At 34.8% G+C, this 20,513-nt stretch overlaps 2 protein-coding genes across 2 annotated transcripts; one reads left to right on the top strand and one right to left on the bottom strand.

Annotated features, from left to right (window-relative positions):
- The first annotated feature begins 7,233 nt into the window (after window positions 1-7,233).
- LOC107772966 (pentatricopeptide repeat-containing protein At1g77360, mitochondrial-like) lies at window positions 7,234-9,343 on the top strand. The gene is made up of 2 exons (XM_075241135.1): window positions 7,234-8,927; window positions 9,045-9,343. The coding sequence occupies exon 1, from the start codon at window positions 7,266-7,268 to the stop codon at window positions 8,787-8,789; it is 1,524 nt and encodes a 507-aa protein (XP_075097236.1). The 5' UTR covers window positions 7,234-7,265; the 3' UTR covers window positions 8,790-8,927; window positions 9,045-9,343.
- Window positions 9,344-9,838: 495 nt separating this feature from the next.
- On the bottom strand, window positions 9,839-11,993 carry LOC107785657 (putative fasciclin-like arabinogalactan protein 20). The gene is made up of 2 exons (XM_016607010.2): window positions 10,817-11,993; window positions 9,839-10,061 (listed from the first exon to the last, which is right to left on the bottom strand). Exon 1 carries the CDS (start codon window positions 11,901-11,903, stop codon window positions 10,818-10,820), a length of 1,086 nt encoding a protein of 361 aa, XP_016462496.2. The 5' UTR covers window positions 11,904-11,993; the 3' UTR covers window positions 9,839-10,061; window position 10,817.
- Between the last annotated feature and the right edge of the window lie 8,520 nt (window positions 11,994-20,513).

The following is a 20,513-nucleotide window of genomic DNA, read 5'->3' as shown; positions in this document are numbered from 1 at the left end:
AAATCACGTAAAGCATATCAACATGCTGTATAGAAGCAGTTTAAAAACCAATGAGAAAGCAGTGAAAATGTACAAATCTCTTAAAATATCTTAACTTAGTTTAAACTTCTTTGAAAATAACTTTTTCAACAGTTACGCAAATGAATGCAAAATAGTTAGTGTAGATAAGCACAGAAATCCGCCCCTCGGGCACAAGTACCATAGTTAAATAGGTGAATGACATGTAAATATGAAAGATAAACACATAAAGGTTCGCCCCATCGGACACAATGTCAACAACTCCACCCCTCGGGCAATATCTCAGAACAATACCAGCCTCTCGGGCAATCACATAAAGCGGTACCAGCCCCTCGGGCAATCACATAGAGCAATACCAGCCCCTCGGGCTATATCTCACATCACAATGGGTACCCACGCTCACTGGGGGTATACAGACTCCAGGAGGGTCCACTTACGGCCCAAGCGCAATATCAAGCCATCTCGTGGCATCAAATCTAGTCCCTCGGCCTCATATTAGTCAAGCCACCTCGTGGCGTATATATCTTAGGACCTCGGCCTCATAAACAATATCAACAAGCCACCTCGTGGCGTACATATCTCAGGCCCTCGGCCTCAAAGCAGTATCAGTGTTTCCTCACAACTAGACCCTCGGCCTTACTTAGTCAAAAATACTTACAACACCCTCGGGCATTAGTAAAACAATATTTCTCAGCCCAAAACATCATTTAAAATATCATTTAAGTCTCAAAACGGAGTAAAAATGGCTGAGTAGTAAAACAGTGGAAAATAACATGACTGAGTTCAATTAGTAAGTCAAAACAATGAAGAAATAGTAATAAAAATACCCGAAGGGTTCAAATAGTTGGCACGAAGCCCAAATATGGCAATCAACCCAAATCATGATGATAACATATAAGTTTCAGTCAAATGCACGGTAAAATCATCAATCGGGACAGACCAAGTCACAATTCCCAATAGTACACGACCTCACGCTCGTCATCAAGCGTGTGTCTCACCTCAATATAGCACTATGATATGCAATCCGGGATTTCAAACCTTCAGAACATCATTTACAATCATTACTCACCTCAAACTGGCTAAATCTCTAACTCGCAACGCTTTTGCCCCTCGAATCGACCTCCACGCGCGTCGAATTTATCCAAAATCAAAACTAATACGTCACAATATGCTAAGGGAACAAAGCCCAAGCGAAAACAATCAACAAAGGGCGCGATTCCCGAAATTACCAAGACCCGAGCCTTTGGCCCACGTCTTGAAATCGGTAAAATTTATATTTTTAGAATCCTCATACCCTCACGAGTCTAACCATACCAAAGTTATCCAATTCCGGTACCTTTTGGTCCTTCAAATCATCATTTTATATTTTTGGAAGATTCCACAACTTTTCTTCCCAAATTCCATCCCAACTCACGAATTAAATGATGAATTCAATGATATATTCATGTGTTCTAGCCAAATCTGAGTTAGAATCACTTACCCCGATGAATTTCTTGAAAAACATTCGAAAGAACCGTGAAATTCGAGCTCTCTAGGTCAAAATATTAAATAAAACCCAAAACTTCGTATTTATAGAGTATCCCACCGATTTTCACCTATGCAGACCGCACAAAAACGACTGCGGCCGCATAGGTTTTCATCTGCAGTGACAGACTTTAGTATTTTGGCCATACCTTTCGCTACAGATGTCCAAATTACAATATCTTTATCTTTCTGGAAACTAGACACGAAGGGCTACAACTTTTGTTTTTGAAACATCTCCAAATTCCTTGTAGATCAAACGATATGAGGTTACAAAATAGGACCAGTGAAACGTTCCCCACCGCAGCCACACAGCATTTTGTGCGGTCCGCACAATACCTACCGCGGCCGCACTTCATTTTGTGCGGACCGCGCCGGTGGGTTCCGAGGCCTGCAACCCTTCTGGACCTGCTATAGCTACGATTTTTGGCCTAAAACATCCCGGAACTTACCTGGAACTCTCCGGAACTTCAAACCAATTGTACCAACACATCCCATGATATTGTTCAAACTTGTTCAAAACTTCGGAACGCATACGACAATATCAAATCACCAATTTAACATAGGATTCAAGCCTAATAACTCCAAGAACTCTTAAATTATGCTTTCGATCAAAAATTCTATCAAATCTCATCCAAATAACCTGAAATTTTACACACACATCCCAAATGACACAACGAAGCTACTTCAACTCTCGGAATTTCATTCCGACCCCTATATCAAAATCTTGCCTATCAACCGGAAATCGCCAAAATATCAACTTCGCCAATTTAAGCCTAAATCTTCTCTACAACTCCAAAAACCCATTCCGATCGTGCTCCTAAGTCACAAATCACCTAATGGAGCTACCCAGATCATGAAAATTCCAATCCGAGGTCATATACAAATAAGTCAAATATTGGTCAAACCTTTCAAATTTCAAGCTTCCAAACTGGAAAGTGTTCTTCCAAGTTTATTCCGATTATCCTGAAAACCAAAATCAATGATTTACATAAGTTATATTGCATCACACGGGGCAAGTCATACCCGAGAACTGGCAAGCGAAATGCAAAAGCTTAAAACGACCGGTCGAGTAATTACATAGAAACATGAGCCATTACTTGTTCCTTCTTTACGTGCAGTCCTAGATGTTTTGATTGACGCCTAAACTTTTATCCTTTAAACAACTTAGGAGGGTCTAGAACTGTCCAAAAGTAGAGGTCCTAAAATACCTCCAGGACCACAAGGAAGGGACAGGTAGTGCATGCATAGGACATTTATCAAGGCTATTAGAACGCTTTAGGCTATGACCAAGGGGAGGGAATTGAGTAGTAATGATATGATGACTACGCGCTAATGTCACGTGTAGCCCCTCATTGAGGAGTATTTACCGGACATTGTGTGGGGTGATCTTATAGGCCAACCAACCTAGGACCCCTCTTTCCCAACTCTTATATTTTTTTAAACAAATTTACTTCCCCTTATTTATGTTCCAACCTTTTCCCTTGTTTTCATTACTTGAACCTTACATGTCCTTACAATGTCCAAAACATGCCTTTATTTGCAAATACGTGTTTAAACTATTTATTTGTTAAAAAGACTAATTCATAAGTATAAGTTCGGCCGGGACCCACCATTGTGGACCGAGAGAGGTGTCTAACACCTTCCCCTCAAGGTTATTTCGAGACCTTACCCTAAGTCTTTGGTAATACAAACTAGTCCAAGAGTTAATTACTCTAGGTGCCCTAACGCACCATAATACGTTAGGTGGTGACTCTTCAAAAACCCAAATTCCCAAAAGGAAATGAGTTATTATCCCCCATGAATGTCGAAACCCGGACTTCTCTCTTCCCACGGAGAGGGAAAAAAGGGGGCGCGACACCTTGGTCAAACTAAAAGTACATATAAGCTAAAAAAACATAAGTTGGGGGTGACCAACTTATGATTTATGACTGATTTTAGCTTATAAGCACTTTGAGTGTTTACGAAACGCGTATATAAGCAAAAAAATGCTTATAAACCAGTTTAACCAGCTTATAAGCTTAGCCAAACACCCTCTTAATCAATTGTAATTTGATTAACACTTGTTTTATCTGAATCAACGGAAAAGTGAGTGAATGAAGAACAAAAACAAAACTAAAAGCGAACTATGAATGAACTATCTTATTTCTATTTTTGGTTTTTCTGTTTTGCTTATTGATTTATATTGGAGAAGGTCTAATTTTCTCAACTCTATAATTGTTTTTAGGAGCAAAGCTTGATTTACACCTCAATTATGTAAAAATCAGCAATCTTACAAAATACAGATTTTTATATGACTTTCATTAAAAAAAAATTAAAAAAGATTAATCTGTTCAATTTTTTATATCATGCTTATGGTATTAACTAGTTACGGTTAGCCTGGGCAGTGCCCGAGCCCAACAACCATAGTCAAAGGTAAAAAATTTATGTAGCGTCCAGTTTTGTTTCATCCGTTGAATTTATGCCCACTTTTTAAGAAAAGTTTAATTGATACTCAAACTTTTTGCAAAATGAGTTTATTAAATTTTTTGTCGTTTGGATAATTTAATGATTGGAATTTGTTCTTTATGATTTTTGAAGGTTATGTTTCAAATTTGAGCTCATTTGAAGTAGACTTACATTGAATCGTGTATTATTGGGCGTTTGGACATAAGAATTGTAAAATTTCAAAAAAAGTGAGAAAAAAAATTAAGTGAAAATGGTATTTGAAATTTAGAGTTGTGTTTGGACATGAATATAATTTTGGGTTGTTTTTTAATTTTTGTGAGTGATCTGAGTGAAAATTTCGGAAAATAACTTTTTGGAGTTTTTCAAATTTTCGAAAAAAATCAAAATTCAAGTTCAAGTGAAAATTGGAAATTTTATAGCCAAACAATGATTTCGAAAAAAGTGAAAAAATTTCAAAAAAAAAAAAGTGAAAAAATTCTTATATCCAAACGGGCTCTTAGATTGTTGAAAATCGAAGAACAAGTTTATATTTCAGAGTTGTAGTCAATAGATTGAACTACTTAAGATTCGAATTTCTGAAGTTGCATTTGAAATATAGAAGAACTTCAGATTTGATTTCTAAATTTGCATTGAAGAAATTAAATTACTTCAAATTCGAGAGGATACACTGTATAAAATTTTGTGGAATGCGGGTATAACTTCAAAGGTTACCCCAAAAGTTAGTATATATAATATATTATATATTATATTTATTAGTAGTATACATCAGATAAACCATTAATATTGTACATGAAAGGTATGTCGTGTTGTATACTTCAAACAATATTATATATGTTTATATTATATAATATATTGTACACGATATTTATTAGTAGTATACATCAGGTTTTTTTTCTCAACATACATATGAGATATATTACGAATGTGAAAAGTTAAAAGTAGTTATAACTTATTTAATTAAATTTTGAATAAGTTATATTATGTGTAAATTCCTCATTTAGATATACCTATAACATATATTTTACTTATAATATTGGTTATTTAAAATAATATTCATAGTTCTCAGGTAATGCTATATCTCCCATTCAGAATAAGTATCTTCTAGAATATTCATTAAAAAAATCACTTAATATCATTAGTATAGGGGTTATTTAACTAAGTTATTATTTATATCTTCTCAGTTATTCTTTATATATTCTCATATTTTATCTTAAAGCGAAGTCATGAATTTTCTCAAGGGTGTTCAAACTTAAAAGAAGTGAAAAAAAATTCTTCGACAAAAGGTGTTCGGTATATATTATATACCTCTAAAATATAATATTTTGCCTATATATACAATTTAATTTTTAAGCAAATGGTGGTCAATTGATCATCGTTTAACACATGTAGCTTCGTCCCTGATCTTAAATGACACTATTTTTTTTCAATCCGAGGGGATATAAGCTATTTAAATATGAACAAGGAAGATGGATACCTTTTTTTCCTTCTTTATGTCATCCTTTTACACGCTACGCTATCCTCGGCGACGATATCGTCATCGGAGATGAGCGGGTGGCTGAACGTTATCGCGAGCTAATTTCGCTCCAGTTGATGATGCATATTCATATTGAACTTCAACCAATGTCACTTGCTCAACAACTGCCTTCTTCCCTGTTCCGCTCATCCCCTTCGTCAGCTCTTTGATTGGGATACTATTACCTAGGTTCCTAAACTTTGAAAAGTTGGATGCATATATTATTTTTCTGATTTTTGTTGTTGGCAAATATTTTATTGTCGATTTTCGTCTTCTTGAGCTGAAGGTCTTTTGGAAACTTCCTCTCTACCCCTCCGAGGTAGGGGTAAGGTTTGCGTACATTTTATCCTCTCCATACTCCACTTGGGGAATTTTACTGAGTTGTTGTTATTGTTTTATGTCAAGTTGGTCTTTGTTTTACTCTAACCAAAATTGTTTTACCCAATAAGAAATTATACCATTATTTTTATAAGATTTTAAAGATGAATATACTAAAATTCGATCAATCTCAATATATAACGATTGAGAATAAAGATCGATTTTAAACTAGAAAGATGCGCTTTTTTGTTTAGGCAAAAAAGGACTCTACTATTATTTTTTAATGAAATTTTAAAAATAAATATGCTAAAGTTAAGTCAATTTTAATTTACAATATCAGACATAAATCATCAAGTTCTAATTTATAAAATGAGATTTTTTTGTTGACTATGATATTTAAAACTACTAATTTATAGATACACTTGAAACTTTAATGATGGGAAGAAGTTCATGTTTAAAAAGTAAACATATATATATATATATATATATATATATATATATATATATATATATATATATATATATTATAATTAAATGTCAACAAACTATATTAGTCTTGTAATTTTAAATTTAGCTTTAAAGATTTAAAAAATAAAAATTAATGGTGACTCACATACCTATATAGCGCATGTTTTGAAGCGTCTTAATATCTTCACTTTCTCAAATTAGCACGTCTTGTCTTAAATCACATCATTTTGAAAATTTCTCAAGAAAAGATTAAAATTTAAACCTCCAAATGTTTATCACAAAAATATTATATACAATTGTTGCATCCCCTTGTTTCAGTTACGAAAGAAAATACATATTTCTTATTTTTGTTTAGTTTTGGTATTTTTTAAGTAATTTAGTTGAAATGCAGTTATAATTAAAGTTAAGATATTAGGAAACAACAACAAACTTTATTTTCTGGCAAATTTAGTCTTCGAATAGAACTCTTAATCCAACAATATTTCTCATTATACGTTAGAAAGAACACAATATAAATCTAATTTTTCTTGTCTTTGCTATATAATTACCATATTTCTCCTAATTTCTTTTACATAATACCTATGTACCCCAATTTAAGTATCTCCATTTAGTTTAAACATGCTTATTTAGATAATTAAATGGATAATCAACTTTAACAAATGAAAAAAGTGTTGATAAGCGTAGAGAAAAAAGTTTCACTTAAAAGAAAGAATAGCTTTGAAATAATATAAAATATAGGATAATTAATTTATGCAAAGCACTAATGTTTTACTATTTTATATGTCAAAATATTTAAGCAAAAATTGGTTAATTATTTCTTTTGTGCAAATGTATAAAACAAAATGTCTGGACCAATGGGAATAATGTGTTTGGGTACAATTACTAAATTGCCCACACTGTTGCTTCTAATATATAAAGAGAATATAAATACGTTCTGTCCCGTCCAATCAAGAGAAAATATTTGCAATTCATCCCAAAAATGAGTCTCCATCGATCCCTTCTTCGCATACCTAAAACCCTAATAACCCCCTTTCGCAAATTAGTGCCCTTTTTTCAAATTAATTATTATTCAGTAAATACCCATGTCATTTCTAATGTTAATGACCAAAATCTAAATCCCAAAAACCCAAAAATTGTCCAAGAAGCAGAAAGAATCTGCAAAATTTTATTGAACACCACCTGTTCGACGAAATGTGTAACTGATGCTTTGGGTTCGGTTTCAGTAAATGTGAGTCCTTTATTAGTTGAGGAGGTTGTAAAGAAGCTCAGCAATTCTGGGGTTTTAGCATTGTCTTTTTTCCGTTGGGCTGAGAAACAGAACGGTTTCGTGCATACTTCAGAGAGTTATCATGGGTTGATTGAAGCTTTAGGAAAGATCAAACAGTTTAAAATGGTTTGGATTTTGGTTGATGAGTTGAAGAAAAAAGGGTTGTTGTGTAAAGAGTCATTTGCACTTATTTCACGGAGATATGCTCGTGCTAGGAAGGTAAAAGAAGCTATCGAGGCGTTTGAGAGGATGGAGAAATATGGGTTGGTTGTTGAGTTGCAAGATTTTAATAGATTGCTTGATACATTGAGCAAGTCTAGGAATGTTGGGAAAGCACAAGAGGTGTTTGATAAATGGAAGAATAAAAGGAAATTCAAGCCTAATATTAAGTCATATACTATATTGTTAGAAGGGTGGGGTGGAGAGAAGAATTTGTTGAGGCTAAATGAAGTTTATCAGGAGATGAAGGCTGATGATATTGAGCCTGATGTCGTGAGCTATGGAATCATGATCCATGCTCATTGCAAGGTTAAAAAGTATGGTGAGGCGATTGAGTTGTTACGCGAAATGGAAAGGAAGAAGATTAGGGTAACCCCTCATGTGTATTGCACGTTGATAAATGGTTTGGGATCGGAGAAAAGGTTGGTTGAGGCTCTTAAGTATTTTGAGCTATATAAGGGTAGTGGTTTTGATCTTGAGGTATTCACGTTTAACGCAATGGTGGGAGCTTATTGCTGGTCTATGCGTATGGACGATGCATATAAGTTACTTGATGAGATGAGGAGAAGTAAGATTGGTCCAAATACGCGAACATATGATATCATTCTTCACCATCTTATAAAGGCCAGAAGAACGAATGAGGCTTATTTGGTGTTTCAGAAAATGAGCAATGATCCTGGCTGCGAACCGACTGTGAGTACATACGAGATAATGGTGAGGATGTTCTGCAATGAGGACCGGACCGATATGGCTCTAAGGGTATGGGATCAAATGAAAGCTAGGGGAGTTCTTCCGGGAATGCATATGTTTTCGACATTGATTAACAGCTTTTGCCATGAGAATAGATTGGATGATGCCTGCACATACTTTCAAGAAATGCTTGATATGGGCATGAGACCTCCACTTCCCTTGTTTGATAATCTAAAACGGGCACTTCCTGAAGAGGGAAAAGAGGATACTGTTAAAGCTTTGTGGAGGAAACTTGAGAAACTAAGGAAAAGCAACTTAGTTGGATAGAGACAACTTAAGGTGGAACCACGGGTTCAAGCCGTAGAAATAGCGTCTTGCAGAAATGCAAGATAAGGTTGCATACAATAGACCCTTGTGGTTTGGCCCTTCCCCGGACCCCGCACATAATAGAAGCTTAGTGTGCCGGTTTGCCTTCTTTTTTTTTTTTTTTTTTTGTATTCTTCACAATTGAATCGATTGAGTTTTTTTGGAACATCCAAGGTGCCTCATTATGTCCATTTTCACTTTTGTCCCTGCTTGCAGCCAATACAACCACAATCTAACTTGCACGAGATTCAACAACCGAAGCTATCGGTAGTCCCCAGGGGGCAGCATATTAGGCATGAGAGAAAAGCATATTGGCGAGTGATTGTGAGGCCCCAATTCTTGATTGGATCTCGCTTCATCAAATTCTTTTCAAAGAAATTGAGCACTAGCACATATGGCTATGGATACTACAAACAAGCTTTCTGCAATTACTGCCGAAATGGGCAATGCAAAATGAACTTCTTTTATGTTTAATGAGGATTCGAATAGCCAAGTCTAACTTGTTTGGTACTGAATCGTAGTAGCATTTGTTTTTTATGTTTCTTCTTTAATATTGTTATTCTACACTTTTGTAAGCGCCTCGCGAGTAGTTGGTGCTAAACTCAAACTAAAATCTTGACCTACATAGGATGTTGAGAAAAGAAATGCCAATTAAGTAATTCTAATCCGTTTAAAACCATTGCTAAGGAAAAGTGGAAACAGAGATGAAAAATAGAGTACAACAAATGTTTAGCATCGCATAATATTAGCCCCCGTTTGGCCATACATTTTGGCAAGTTTTTTTCAAATTTTTTTTGAAAACATTGTTTGTCCATAGATTAGTCATCTGTTTTTGAAAAATTTCTGAAAATATTTTTCAAGTTTTCAAAATCTAGTTTATGATAGATTTTGGGTGAAAATCAAGTTCCTACTCACAAAACTTCAATTTTTTTCAAATAAAATGCATGTCCAAACATAATTTCAACTTCCAAAAATTATTTTTCAAAACTACTTCAAAAATTATTTTTTCAAGTTTCAATTCAATCTATGTCCAAACGCTAGCTTAATATTCTCAAGATGGAGAGTGGTATTGAAATACATCTCAATTCTACTAGTCAAACTATTTCATATTACTCAAAGTCAAGAACCTACAATTTCATTCACTTTTAACTCTAAAACTATTGTTACCAAAACCAGCAGTATAATTTCCAGTTTCCAAATGTCACAGCACTAAAGTTCCACCATCAACCTATCCTGTATCATAAAACAAAAAAGCACCAACATATCAAAATCAATTCACACACAAAATAAATCTTTAAAAAAAAAGGCAGAATCAATCAAACACAATGTTCCAACCAAGAGGTTGTGAGTTCGAGTCTACCCAAGAGCAAGATGGGAAGTTCTTGGAGGGAAGGATGCCAAGGGTCTATTTGGAAACAGCCTCTCTACCCCAAGGTAGGGGTAAGGTGTGCGTACACACTACCCTCCCCAGACCCCACTAAGTGGGATTATACTGGGTTGTTGTTGTTGTTGTACACTGTTCCAAACAATTTAACTATTTGTAAGTAAAAAATCAAAAACTATTTTTCGTATCACGATAGCCACTAAACTATTTTTGCATAACTACAAAATCTTTTATAGTTACCTAAGTATTACAATAAGTTACTAGAAGGAAGCAAATAAGTTATTTTTTTTATGAAACTTAGGCAATAAAATAAAAATTGAATTACTAATTATAAAATTTCCCAAAATTATTGCAACATCTTGTTAATTATACCTCAAAATTCACTAGGATCAATGGCTATGGAAACACACAAACACACACACTAATCTTGAAAATGGAAAAATCAATCAAACACAATGCACAACAAAATTACCACATTAACCCAAAATTCACTGCGTTCAGGGGCTATGAAAAAACACACACACACACACTAATCTTGAAAAAGCAAAATCAATCAATCAAAAATAATGCACCAAACAAACTCAAAAATAAATTACCGCATTACCTCAAAATTCACTGTGATCAGGAGCCATAGAAACATCAAAATTTACCGCATTATTACTCTCATCCTTACCAAAATTTTCACCCATTTCTTCATCAATCTCATCAGGCAAAGGAATCACACTCTGCAACCCATGCACAACAAGCCAATCATTATAATACAAATCCGGATACGTAATTTCCACTCCATTAACAAATGCCACGTCATTAACCTTCTTAATCATCATATTAAACCCATTAACATAATTCTTAATCTCAGTCCCATTATTCAAATCAGTCCAGTACCAAACACACGGCACTAAATGCCTCAAAAATAACTGCTGATAGTCAGAAAAATCCCCTGCGTACCCAACAATCGCGTCATCCATTGGAGCAAACACCGTTAACTTTAACGGCGGTGAATCATTATTAATCTTCAAAAACCCAATTAACTGTAACTCCAAAAACGAAGCCATGATTAAGTACCCCTTTGACTTCAACATCAACGACACCTCATAAAACCGAGAAAATGGATCAAATGTGATACACTGAGGACTTGATTTGAAATTCGGGTTTTGATTTGTAGTCGGGCGGGTGAAATTTTGGCTGAAGAAATCTTCAATTGCAAAAACGACGACATATCCGTCGTCGTAAATCGGAGACCCGACGATTTTGACGTTATTTATTGAAATTTGAAGATCAGTAGCTAAGCTCGTGATGTAAAGTGAGCTAGAAGGAGATAGAGAAGGGATTTTGGACAAAAAAGGGAGGGATTGAAGTGAAGAGAGAGAAAGTGAAAGAGGAGAAAAATGGAGGAGAAGATGAGAGAGAGAGGGCTGACCGAAGTTAACGAAAGAGGAATCAGGTGGAGTGAAGATGGTAAGGGCGGAAGGTGAGAGTGAGTGTTTGGTGGCGCGTGAGAGGATGGTATCGGAGATGAGTTCGAGAGTGAGTGACATGGAAACGTAACCGGAGTTTGAGAGTGTTTCGGCGGCGTTTAAGAGGGATTGAGGCGGCGGCGGCGGTGGTGGGGCGGTGGTTTGTGAAGTGGAAAATGAGAGAAGTGAACTGAAAATAATGAAGAAAGAGAGTGGATTGAAGGAAGCTGCCATTGTTGTTTTGAGTTTTCGTTTTCATTTTCTGTTGCAGAGTGTGGGTTTATGTAGGGGATTTTTTTGGCGGTTATTTTGTGGGAATCAGAATTAGTTGTAAGTTTGTCAAATTATAAAACTTGTACCTCTAGTTTTGAGAATTACAGAATGGTCTATAGAAGTATTTGAGTGAATAGCTTCTGCATAAACCTTCCACCTATTCGTTAATACCTGTATGTTTCTTTTGTATATTATACTAATCGAGAATTAACGATAATTTTTTATTATATTTTTCTACATTATAATTATTTATGTGTTAATAGTTGAGTTTTAATTTAATTTTAATATGTATTTAATAGATTTTTTTAGTATAAATATAAAGCTTAAATTAAAATTACTGGTTCAATTGAACGAGTATCTCCCCCTTCTAGCTCCGCCTACGACCATAACACATGTGCAATAGCAAGTTTCAACCCACACTAGTGCAAAGCTACATTTGAAGGAATCAAAATTTGTTGTAAATTTGTAGAAATGTAAAAGTTTTACCTTTAGTTTTGAGAATTATAGAATGGTCTATTAAATTATGAAGTTCTGAAGTGACTTCAATTACAGAATGGTTTATTAGATTACTTTTTTAGTTTGAAGTTCTTAAATTATAGCTAAACAAGTGTTTATATAACTTGTTTTAGATCACAAATTTCAATTGTCATAATTTTATTCATAGTCTTCAAGGAAAAGAAAGTCTTTTCAAAATTTTATGCAAATCAATCGTAAATTATGCATTTAGAAGGCAAAATATTAAATTTCTGAGTAATATTTTTCTGGATTATGCATTAAAAATCAATAGACACATAGCATTAGAACTTTCAAGAACAAATGGAAAAACAAAAATTCCTGAGGCAAATTTATATATCCACAACCATTTAAAAGTATTTTCTTCTAATTTTATGCTCCCATCTATATATTATTAAAAGTAGAGGAAAAAGCCTTCTCCTTAAGCCAAGTGGCAGCATAGAACAAAGTCACATGGCATAAGTAGTTAATAATTAGTTACTGGTTATTGTTTTTGAATTTTAATATCTATAAGATAATAAAATAAAAAACAAAAATTTAAAAAAGAAATGTCCATTTAAATTGGGGAGTAGTTTCAAGTTGGAGTTTTAAAATTATTTTAAAATAAAACTAAAATTACCATTCAATAAAAAACTAAGAAATTTAGAATTTCTTTGTTTTTTCAAATACCTTTTTTTAAAATAAAAAGATTATTTTTTTGGAAAATATTATTGAGAATAATAGAATAAACTAAAAAATAATAAAATATGTTATATTCTATTATATTATAAAAAAAAGTAGCATATAAAAATTTAAATAAAGTAATATGCTAAGGAAAGTTTCTATTAACAATGCAATTAATATTAAATATTGGATAATATTAAAAGGAGAGAAAAAATCCTTCTCCTTAAGCCAAGTGGCAGCCTAGAAAAAATTCATATGGCATAAGTAGTTAATAATTAGTTATTGGTTATTATTTTTGAATTTAAATATCTATAAAATAATAAAATAAACTATTTTATAATAAAAAAAGGAAAATTAAAAAAAGTTTTCCATTTAAATTGGAAGTAGTTTCAAGTTTGAGTTTTTATATTAATTATGTATTTCTTTATAAAAATAAAAAAGTTTATTTATTCAGAAAATATTATATCTTGAGAATAATAGAATAAAATAAAATAAAATAAAATATATCTTCTATTATATTTTAAAATTAAAGTAACATAAAAAAATTTAAATAAAGTAATATGCTAATAAAAGTTTCTATTAACAATGAAATAATACTAAATATTGGATAATATAATACAGAAAAATATCGAACAAGCCTATTATTTGATGCCTATATAAGTCTCATTAATTTAATAGAGATTTTATTCATTAAAATTTAAATAATATTATTGAGAACAATCGGATAAAATTTAAAATAAAAAATATTATAAGAGTAATAAAATATATATATTCTATTATATTATAAAAATAAAGTAGTAAACGGAAATTTTAAATAAAGTAATATGCTAATAAAAGTTTCTATTATCAATGCAATAATACTAAATATTGGATAATATAATAAAAAAAAATACAGAACAAAAAATTTATTCAATGATTATACAACTCTCTTTAATTTAATAGAGATTGTATTTATTAAAATTCATAAAATATTATTGAGAACAATAAGATAAATTTAAAATAAAAAAATATTTCAAGACTAATAAAATATATATCTTCTATTATATTACAAAAAGAAAGTAGTAGACAAAATTATTAAACAAAGTAATATGCTAATAAAAATTTCTATTAAAAATGTAAAAATACTAAATATTGGATTAGTATAATAAAGAAAAATATAGAACAAAAAAGTTATTCAATGACTATACAAGTCTCTTCAATTTAATAGAGATTTTATTAATTAAAATTCAGACAATATTATTTAGAATATTAGAATAAAATTTAAAATTTAAAAATATATTTAAGGATTAATAAATATATATCTTCTATTATATTACAAAAAAAGTAGTAGAAAAAATATTAAACAAAATAATATGCTAATAAAAATTTGTATTAACAATACAATATTAAATATTGAATAATATAATAAATAAAAATACATAACAAAAACGTTATTCGATGACTATATAAGTCCCTTTAATTTAATAAAGATTTTATTCATTAAAATTCAGATAATATTATTGACAACAACAAAATAAAATTTAAAAAATATTTCAAGATTAAAAAAACATATATATTTTCTCTTATATTACAAAAGAAAGCGAGTAGACAAAAATATTAAACAAAATACGTGCTAATAAAAATGTCTATAGACAATGTAAAAATACTAAACATTGGATAATAGAACAAAGAAAAATATAGAACAAAAAAGTTATCCAACGACTATATAAGTCCTTTAATTTAATAGAGATTTTATTATTGAGTATATCATATTGACAAATAAAATAACAATTAAAATTTATTAAAACAATACGATCTAATATGTTCAAATAAGCTTATCACAATTTAAATTAATTAATATTTTTTACTATTCACCGTGCGCGGGTACTACTACTAGTTTTATTCAATAACTTCAGCCACCAGTTCAAAAGTCAAAAGCATCAGTTTTGTTCTTGCAAAGGTCTCTCCTATTTTGCAACCCAAAGCTCGGATTTGAATTCTTTCAAAATAATAGAAAACAACAATATTAAGATATAAAAAGTTAGAGACGATTTCAACATATCTTGTTTGCGTTGGGAAGAAGAGTTACAATGGGCAATTGACTATGCAAAAGGCAGAAGTACGAGTGCGGAAGTGTTTAAAATGACTCTTGTTGCTGCTGTTTGCACGGGGTAAAATATGCTACGACAAGTGGCCGTCCAAAAAAGGGACACGTAGAACTCAAGACGGGAATGGCCAAAAACCGAAGGCAACTGTTTCATTTGTCACCTGAAAGAGTCAATGCTCTTCGCCCGATAGCATTTAATAGAGAATATTTCATGGCATTAAGAGCAATTACCCGTTACATGGAATTTGGCATTTATATTCATCGTTACATCTTCATCAATGTCCCTCATAATTGACATTAAAGAAGGGCATGATCCTAGGACCTCCTTCATCGCTATAAATAGTGACCTCAGTTGTTATTGTAAAGGACACGAATTTTCTGGCAAACTTATAATACATTCTATACAAAGCTCAATACAATCTTATCTTCTTACTTTTTGATTTCGTTGTTGTTGTGCCCGAAAATCCTGTTCCCGAAACTGTTATTTATGTTGTTTCGTCTATATCCTAAGGCTAAGTATTGCACAATTCTTCGATTATTTTATTATTTCAGGATCAAATTAATTCACTTGTCTAGAAACCACGTATAAATTCAACTACCATTTTGCGAGTAAATATAATTCAATTGTACCTTCTAAATAGGTGGAAGCAAGTGGTGGATTTCTTGTAGAAAAATATAATTTGCGGGTTCGAAATACCAAAAGAGATAGCATGCGACAATGGGCCATAGTTTATCGGAGCAAAAATTACAAAGCTCCTCCAAGATTTAAAAATAAAGAGGATCACATCTTCACCCTATCATCCGAATGCAAACGGTCAAGCGAAGTCGACGAACAAAGTAATTATTCAAAACCTCAAGAAAAGGTTGGAAGCAGCTAAGGGTAACTGGCCCGAAGAATTACCCGGAGTTCTATGGGTATACCGAACTACGGCCAAGTCAAGCACAGGGAAACCCTCTTTTTCCCTCGTGTACGGTGCATAAGTTTTAATCCCAATGGAAGTAGGTGAACCCACCTTGAGATATTTCCAGGCAGATGAAGAATCGAACAATGAAGCAATGATAGTCAACTTGAAACTGCTCGATGAACGCAAGGACTTGGCACATGTAAGAATGGTAGCTCAAAAGCAGAGAATGGAGCGGTACTATAATCGAAGAGACAACCTCTGTTATTTCAAAATAGGAAACTTGGTCCTAAGGAAATTAACTCAAAACACCCGGGAGCTTAACGCGGGGAAGCTAGGTTCAACGTGGGAAGGCCCATATCGGGTTTCAGCTATCACCGGAAAATGTTCATACGAATTGGAAAACCAAAATGGAGAAAAGTTGCCCAGTAATTGGAATGTGGCACACCTCAAAAGATATTATTGCTGATGAACATTATCCGATTAGAAAGTATGTGCTGGCGCTGCACTCTTTTTTCCTTCGTTCAATTTTTGTTCCAATTGAATTTTTCTGGCAGGGTTTTTAACGAGGCAGCAACAGAAAGCATACTATGAAGATAGCAACAATAAGACCTTTAATATCAAGGCACACAAGCAAAGATCCACTCGGGGATGGTTAGATAATCTTTTGCTCTATAGTAAATTCTAACCGGGAAGTTAAGTTTGCTATTGAGAAAAGGTCACCTGATCGTTCATGAGCATAAACCACTAGAGGGTTGTTAGATTGTCCTTCGCTCGATAGCATAAATTCCTAAGGGGAAGTAAAGTGTGTTACCAAGTTAAGGATTATCTTGCAATGTATTAGTGAAATCTTCAAAGATACAAGACTTCCAGTGTTCGAATTCACACTTTTCGTATTCGAACGCTAGGGGGAATGATATGAGGATACGGCAACAATGACTGCCACATCGACTTAAAATAAAAAATCGGAAATATAATTGCATCATCGGGACCGGAAACTGTGCGGCCAGCCCCGTAGAAATAAGTTGTACAAGCTAGCCACAAGTAATGGCAATTTCTTTTCAGCATAGCAAATGCTTATTTACTTTTTGAAAATAGAAGGAATAAAATGAAATACTTTTGTTTTTATCTTGTTTCTTGTCTGAACGATGAATTAAATTTGTCATTTGAAAGTTAAACAAGTACTTCAAATGCTAGTATCGTAATGAACATGAGACGTCCTCTTCAAGAGCACCGTAAATATAAGAGGGCCCTCTAAAAAGCCCTCACGTTAAAGGGTTGGTTTCGGAAGAATTTATGCCCGGAATCAAAATGCCTTCGGGAAAAGATACATCCGAAGCCGTATACGAAAGGACGCAAAAAGTAAACTTGCGCAAATACTTATCAAAGCCCTGACGAAAAAGGCATGATGCTCAGAGCCAAAAATGCTTTCGGGGAGAATACACCCAAGGATTCACATAATAAGACGCAAAATAGAAAAACTTGAGCAAATTTTTTAATCAAAAAGAAAGAAAAGGCAAATATTAAAGACTTGCATGAATATTCAAACGAAAGGAAGACTCGAACAATATTTGAGCAAAAGATATTTTTATTTACAAAAACACGTTAAAACGGCACAGGTACAAGAATTGGAAAAAGAAAAGAAAAGCTAAGCTGCAGTATCTCCGGAACCAGGAGGAAGTGAAATGTCTGTGCCCCCGGGAGAAGAAGACGGACCCACCGATGGCTTAACATTTTCACCAGTTTGGCCTTCAGCATCATCATCCTCCGATTCTTCTTCAGTTCCCGAGAACTCAGAACCTGAACCAGAAGGACCAGGTGCATCAGACCTTGCTGGGATTCCACTTTTAGTAGCTAACTCAAGCTCACGTGCCTTAGATATTTCGGCATCAAAATCAATGTCACCAGCTTTGGCCTCTTCCAAGGTTTTTCTCCTCATGTTGTACATAGTGTAAGTTTTCTCAACAACGAGGGAAGCCGCTCGGCGCTTAAGTTCTTCTTTGAGTTGGGTTACCTCGGCAGAAAGGTTTTCCCGGGCGGACCTGCAGATTTGAGGCTAACATCAAGGTCGCAGACATTTGAACTAAAAAGTCTATTATTCTCGATAGTTTTCCTGTACTTCTCTTCCAGCTGGGCGTGTTTCGCCCCCGTAGTAGCAAGCTCTTCAATTTTGGAGTTCAAGGCTACCTCTAAGTTGATCACTCTTTCAGCGGAGGCAGTCTCGTGTTCGGTTGCAGCAAGAACGATGTTATGGACTTCAACCCATTTGGCCTTGGCTTCGTCAAATCTAACCCTCTGCGGGCCAATTTCTTGGCGAGGGGTTACCACTTCTTGTTTGCTTTGCCACAAACGAGCCTCCAATTCAACGACCTCAGCAGCTTTGGCTTCCAGTTCCGAAAGGCGAGCGACATGTTGCTCTTGCTCTAACAAAAGCTGATCCCGTGCAGAGGTAATCTCTTTTTTTTCACGAATCAACTTCTGAAGGCCCTCGAAAGCAAGAAAGTTGGCCTACCAAGTAAGAAGGGTAAAATTCAGGATATGTTCATACCCAAAAATAGAATGCGTTGTGCATGGCGTTGTTCAACAAATACTCTCCTAAGAGTGCCTGAATCGTTTCCCAGTCTTTCTCTAAAGCCAAAGGCTTCAGATAATTAGCAAGCTCCACCGGCTGGGATAGCAGGTTGCATCCTGTAGATACCGAAAGAGTAACATTCCTCCTCTTTTTTGGATCTTCAGAAGGGGCATCATAATTTTACCCCAAATTCCCATGAACTAGGGATTGTGGAAGAGGAACACCTTCTTCATGGTCAGGTGCGGCCGGTGGAGATGATGTAGCAATTGTTGGTGGAAGAGTGGATGAAGATGGAAGTGATGTGGCAGTTGCTGGTGTTGGTGAAGATGGAGATGAAGTTGATGGAGTTGAAGAGTGATAAATAACTGCATCAAATGCAGTGCTGGTTGTAGGATGCTCGCCAACCAAAGACGGCAGGGACCCGATATTCAGCCCCGCAGTACCAGGCACAACAATTAGTTGACATTATCTACCAAATTAAACTCTCCCCAAAGTGCCGAGGCATCATCTTCAATTGGTGTAACTCTCTCAACACGTCGAGCATCATGTTGAGATGATGAGGATCGTCGTCTTCTATGTAGAGAACCTCCCTCATCACAAGCTTTTTCATCATGGTTGATCGTCACAGTGTATATGATCGACCCAGAAGGAGGACCAATCACCATCGCTACCGAAGATGACTCGGGGGCATCGGTCCTCGCCCTTTTATTCTTTTCTCCAATTGCAGAGAAGCGTCTTCTCTTTGGTCGTTTGTCTTCCGGTCGGGGACTCCGTAAAGAAACATTTGCTCCCAAAGCAGGCCCGAAGCCACCTGTTCGAGTAAGCGCCTCTTGCGACAGCCTCACTGCATCAGCATGATCAGCCAAAACATCCTCCTCGGGAACAACAATAGATCCCATGGGTAGACCTAATTTCATAGTTAGGTTAGAAGGGATCAATCAAGTTCTTCACATGAAAAATTGAAACAAGGTGAGTTTGAATTACCATAATTCTTGGCCTTTCACCTGTATTTAGGGGCTAGTTCTTTCCACAAGCGAGTCTCAGGCGTCGTAAAGTCCAAGATCTTTTGTACCCACTTATCCAAACCTTCAACCACCGGCGGGATCCATCGAGTTGTTGAAACAGGCGAAGGATGGAGGATCAATACGGCTATAGAAAAATATTTAGTAAAAGGAAATACTAAGCAAAGAGCTTACGAGTGTGGTTCCAAGCGGCCGGAAATGATGGAGCTGTTGCTGGAATAATGTCGTTGGTGGTAGCTGCAACGAACCGTTCCATCCACCCACGATCGTTATCATCATACATGTTAGACAACAGAGCATGATGGCCACGTTTGCAGAGGTTTATCATTCCCCCACGGAGGATTTTGGGAGAATAGAGATTCATCATATGAGCTAAAGTTAGCTCCTCTCCAGTTTCCTGGCACAAACGCCGAAGGTAAGCAACCGTCCTTCACATAGAAGGACTTACTTTGCCAAACACACTTGGTAGCGGAGGCAAAACTCCGCAATCACAGGGTCAAGCTCTCCGCTCAAGAGAACGCACCCAAAGTAAAGGGAAACGTGCAAAAATAGGTAAAACCCTCTTTGGGTAGGGTGACTCGCTCCGATAGATCAGGAGTAGTAATATCCAAGTCATGGCAGCGACCGTCTTCTTTCACAGTAGGAATGCTAAAAGGACGTATGGAAGAAGGATACCTACTGACAGCCCATGTACGAGAGTTAGCAGTAGGGAGTTTCTCTTCGAAGTCTTTTGTGGTAATAAGATTTTTAGGGATGATGGAGCCCACTGTTGGAAGAGTAGAGTCCTCGGCCTTGTTCTCGCTTTTTGAAAAA

The sequence above is a fragment of the Nicotiana tabacum genome, chromosome 20 (assembly GCF_000715075.1).
Source record: "Nicotiana tabacum cultivar K326 chromosome 20, ASM71507v2, whole genome shotgun sequence".
NCBI classification, from domain to species: Eukaryota; Viridiplantae; Streptophyta; class Magnoliopsida; order Solanales; family Solanaceae; genus Nicotiana; species Nicotiana tabacum.
Note: the sequence above shows the minus strand (reverse complement) of the source record. Positions and strands in the feature narration are given on the sequence as shown.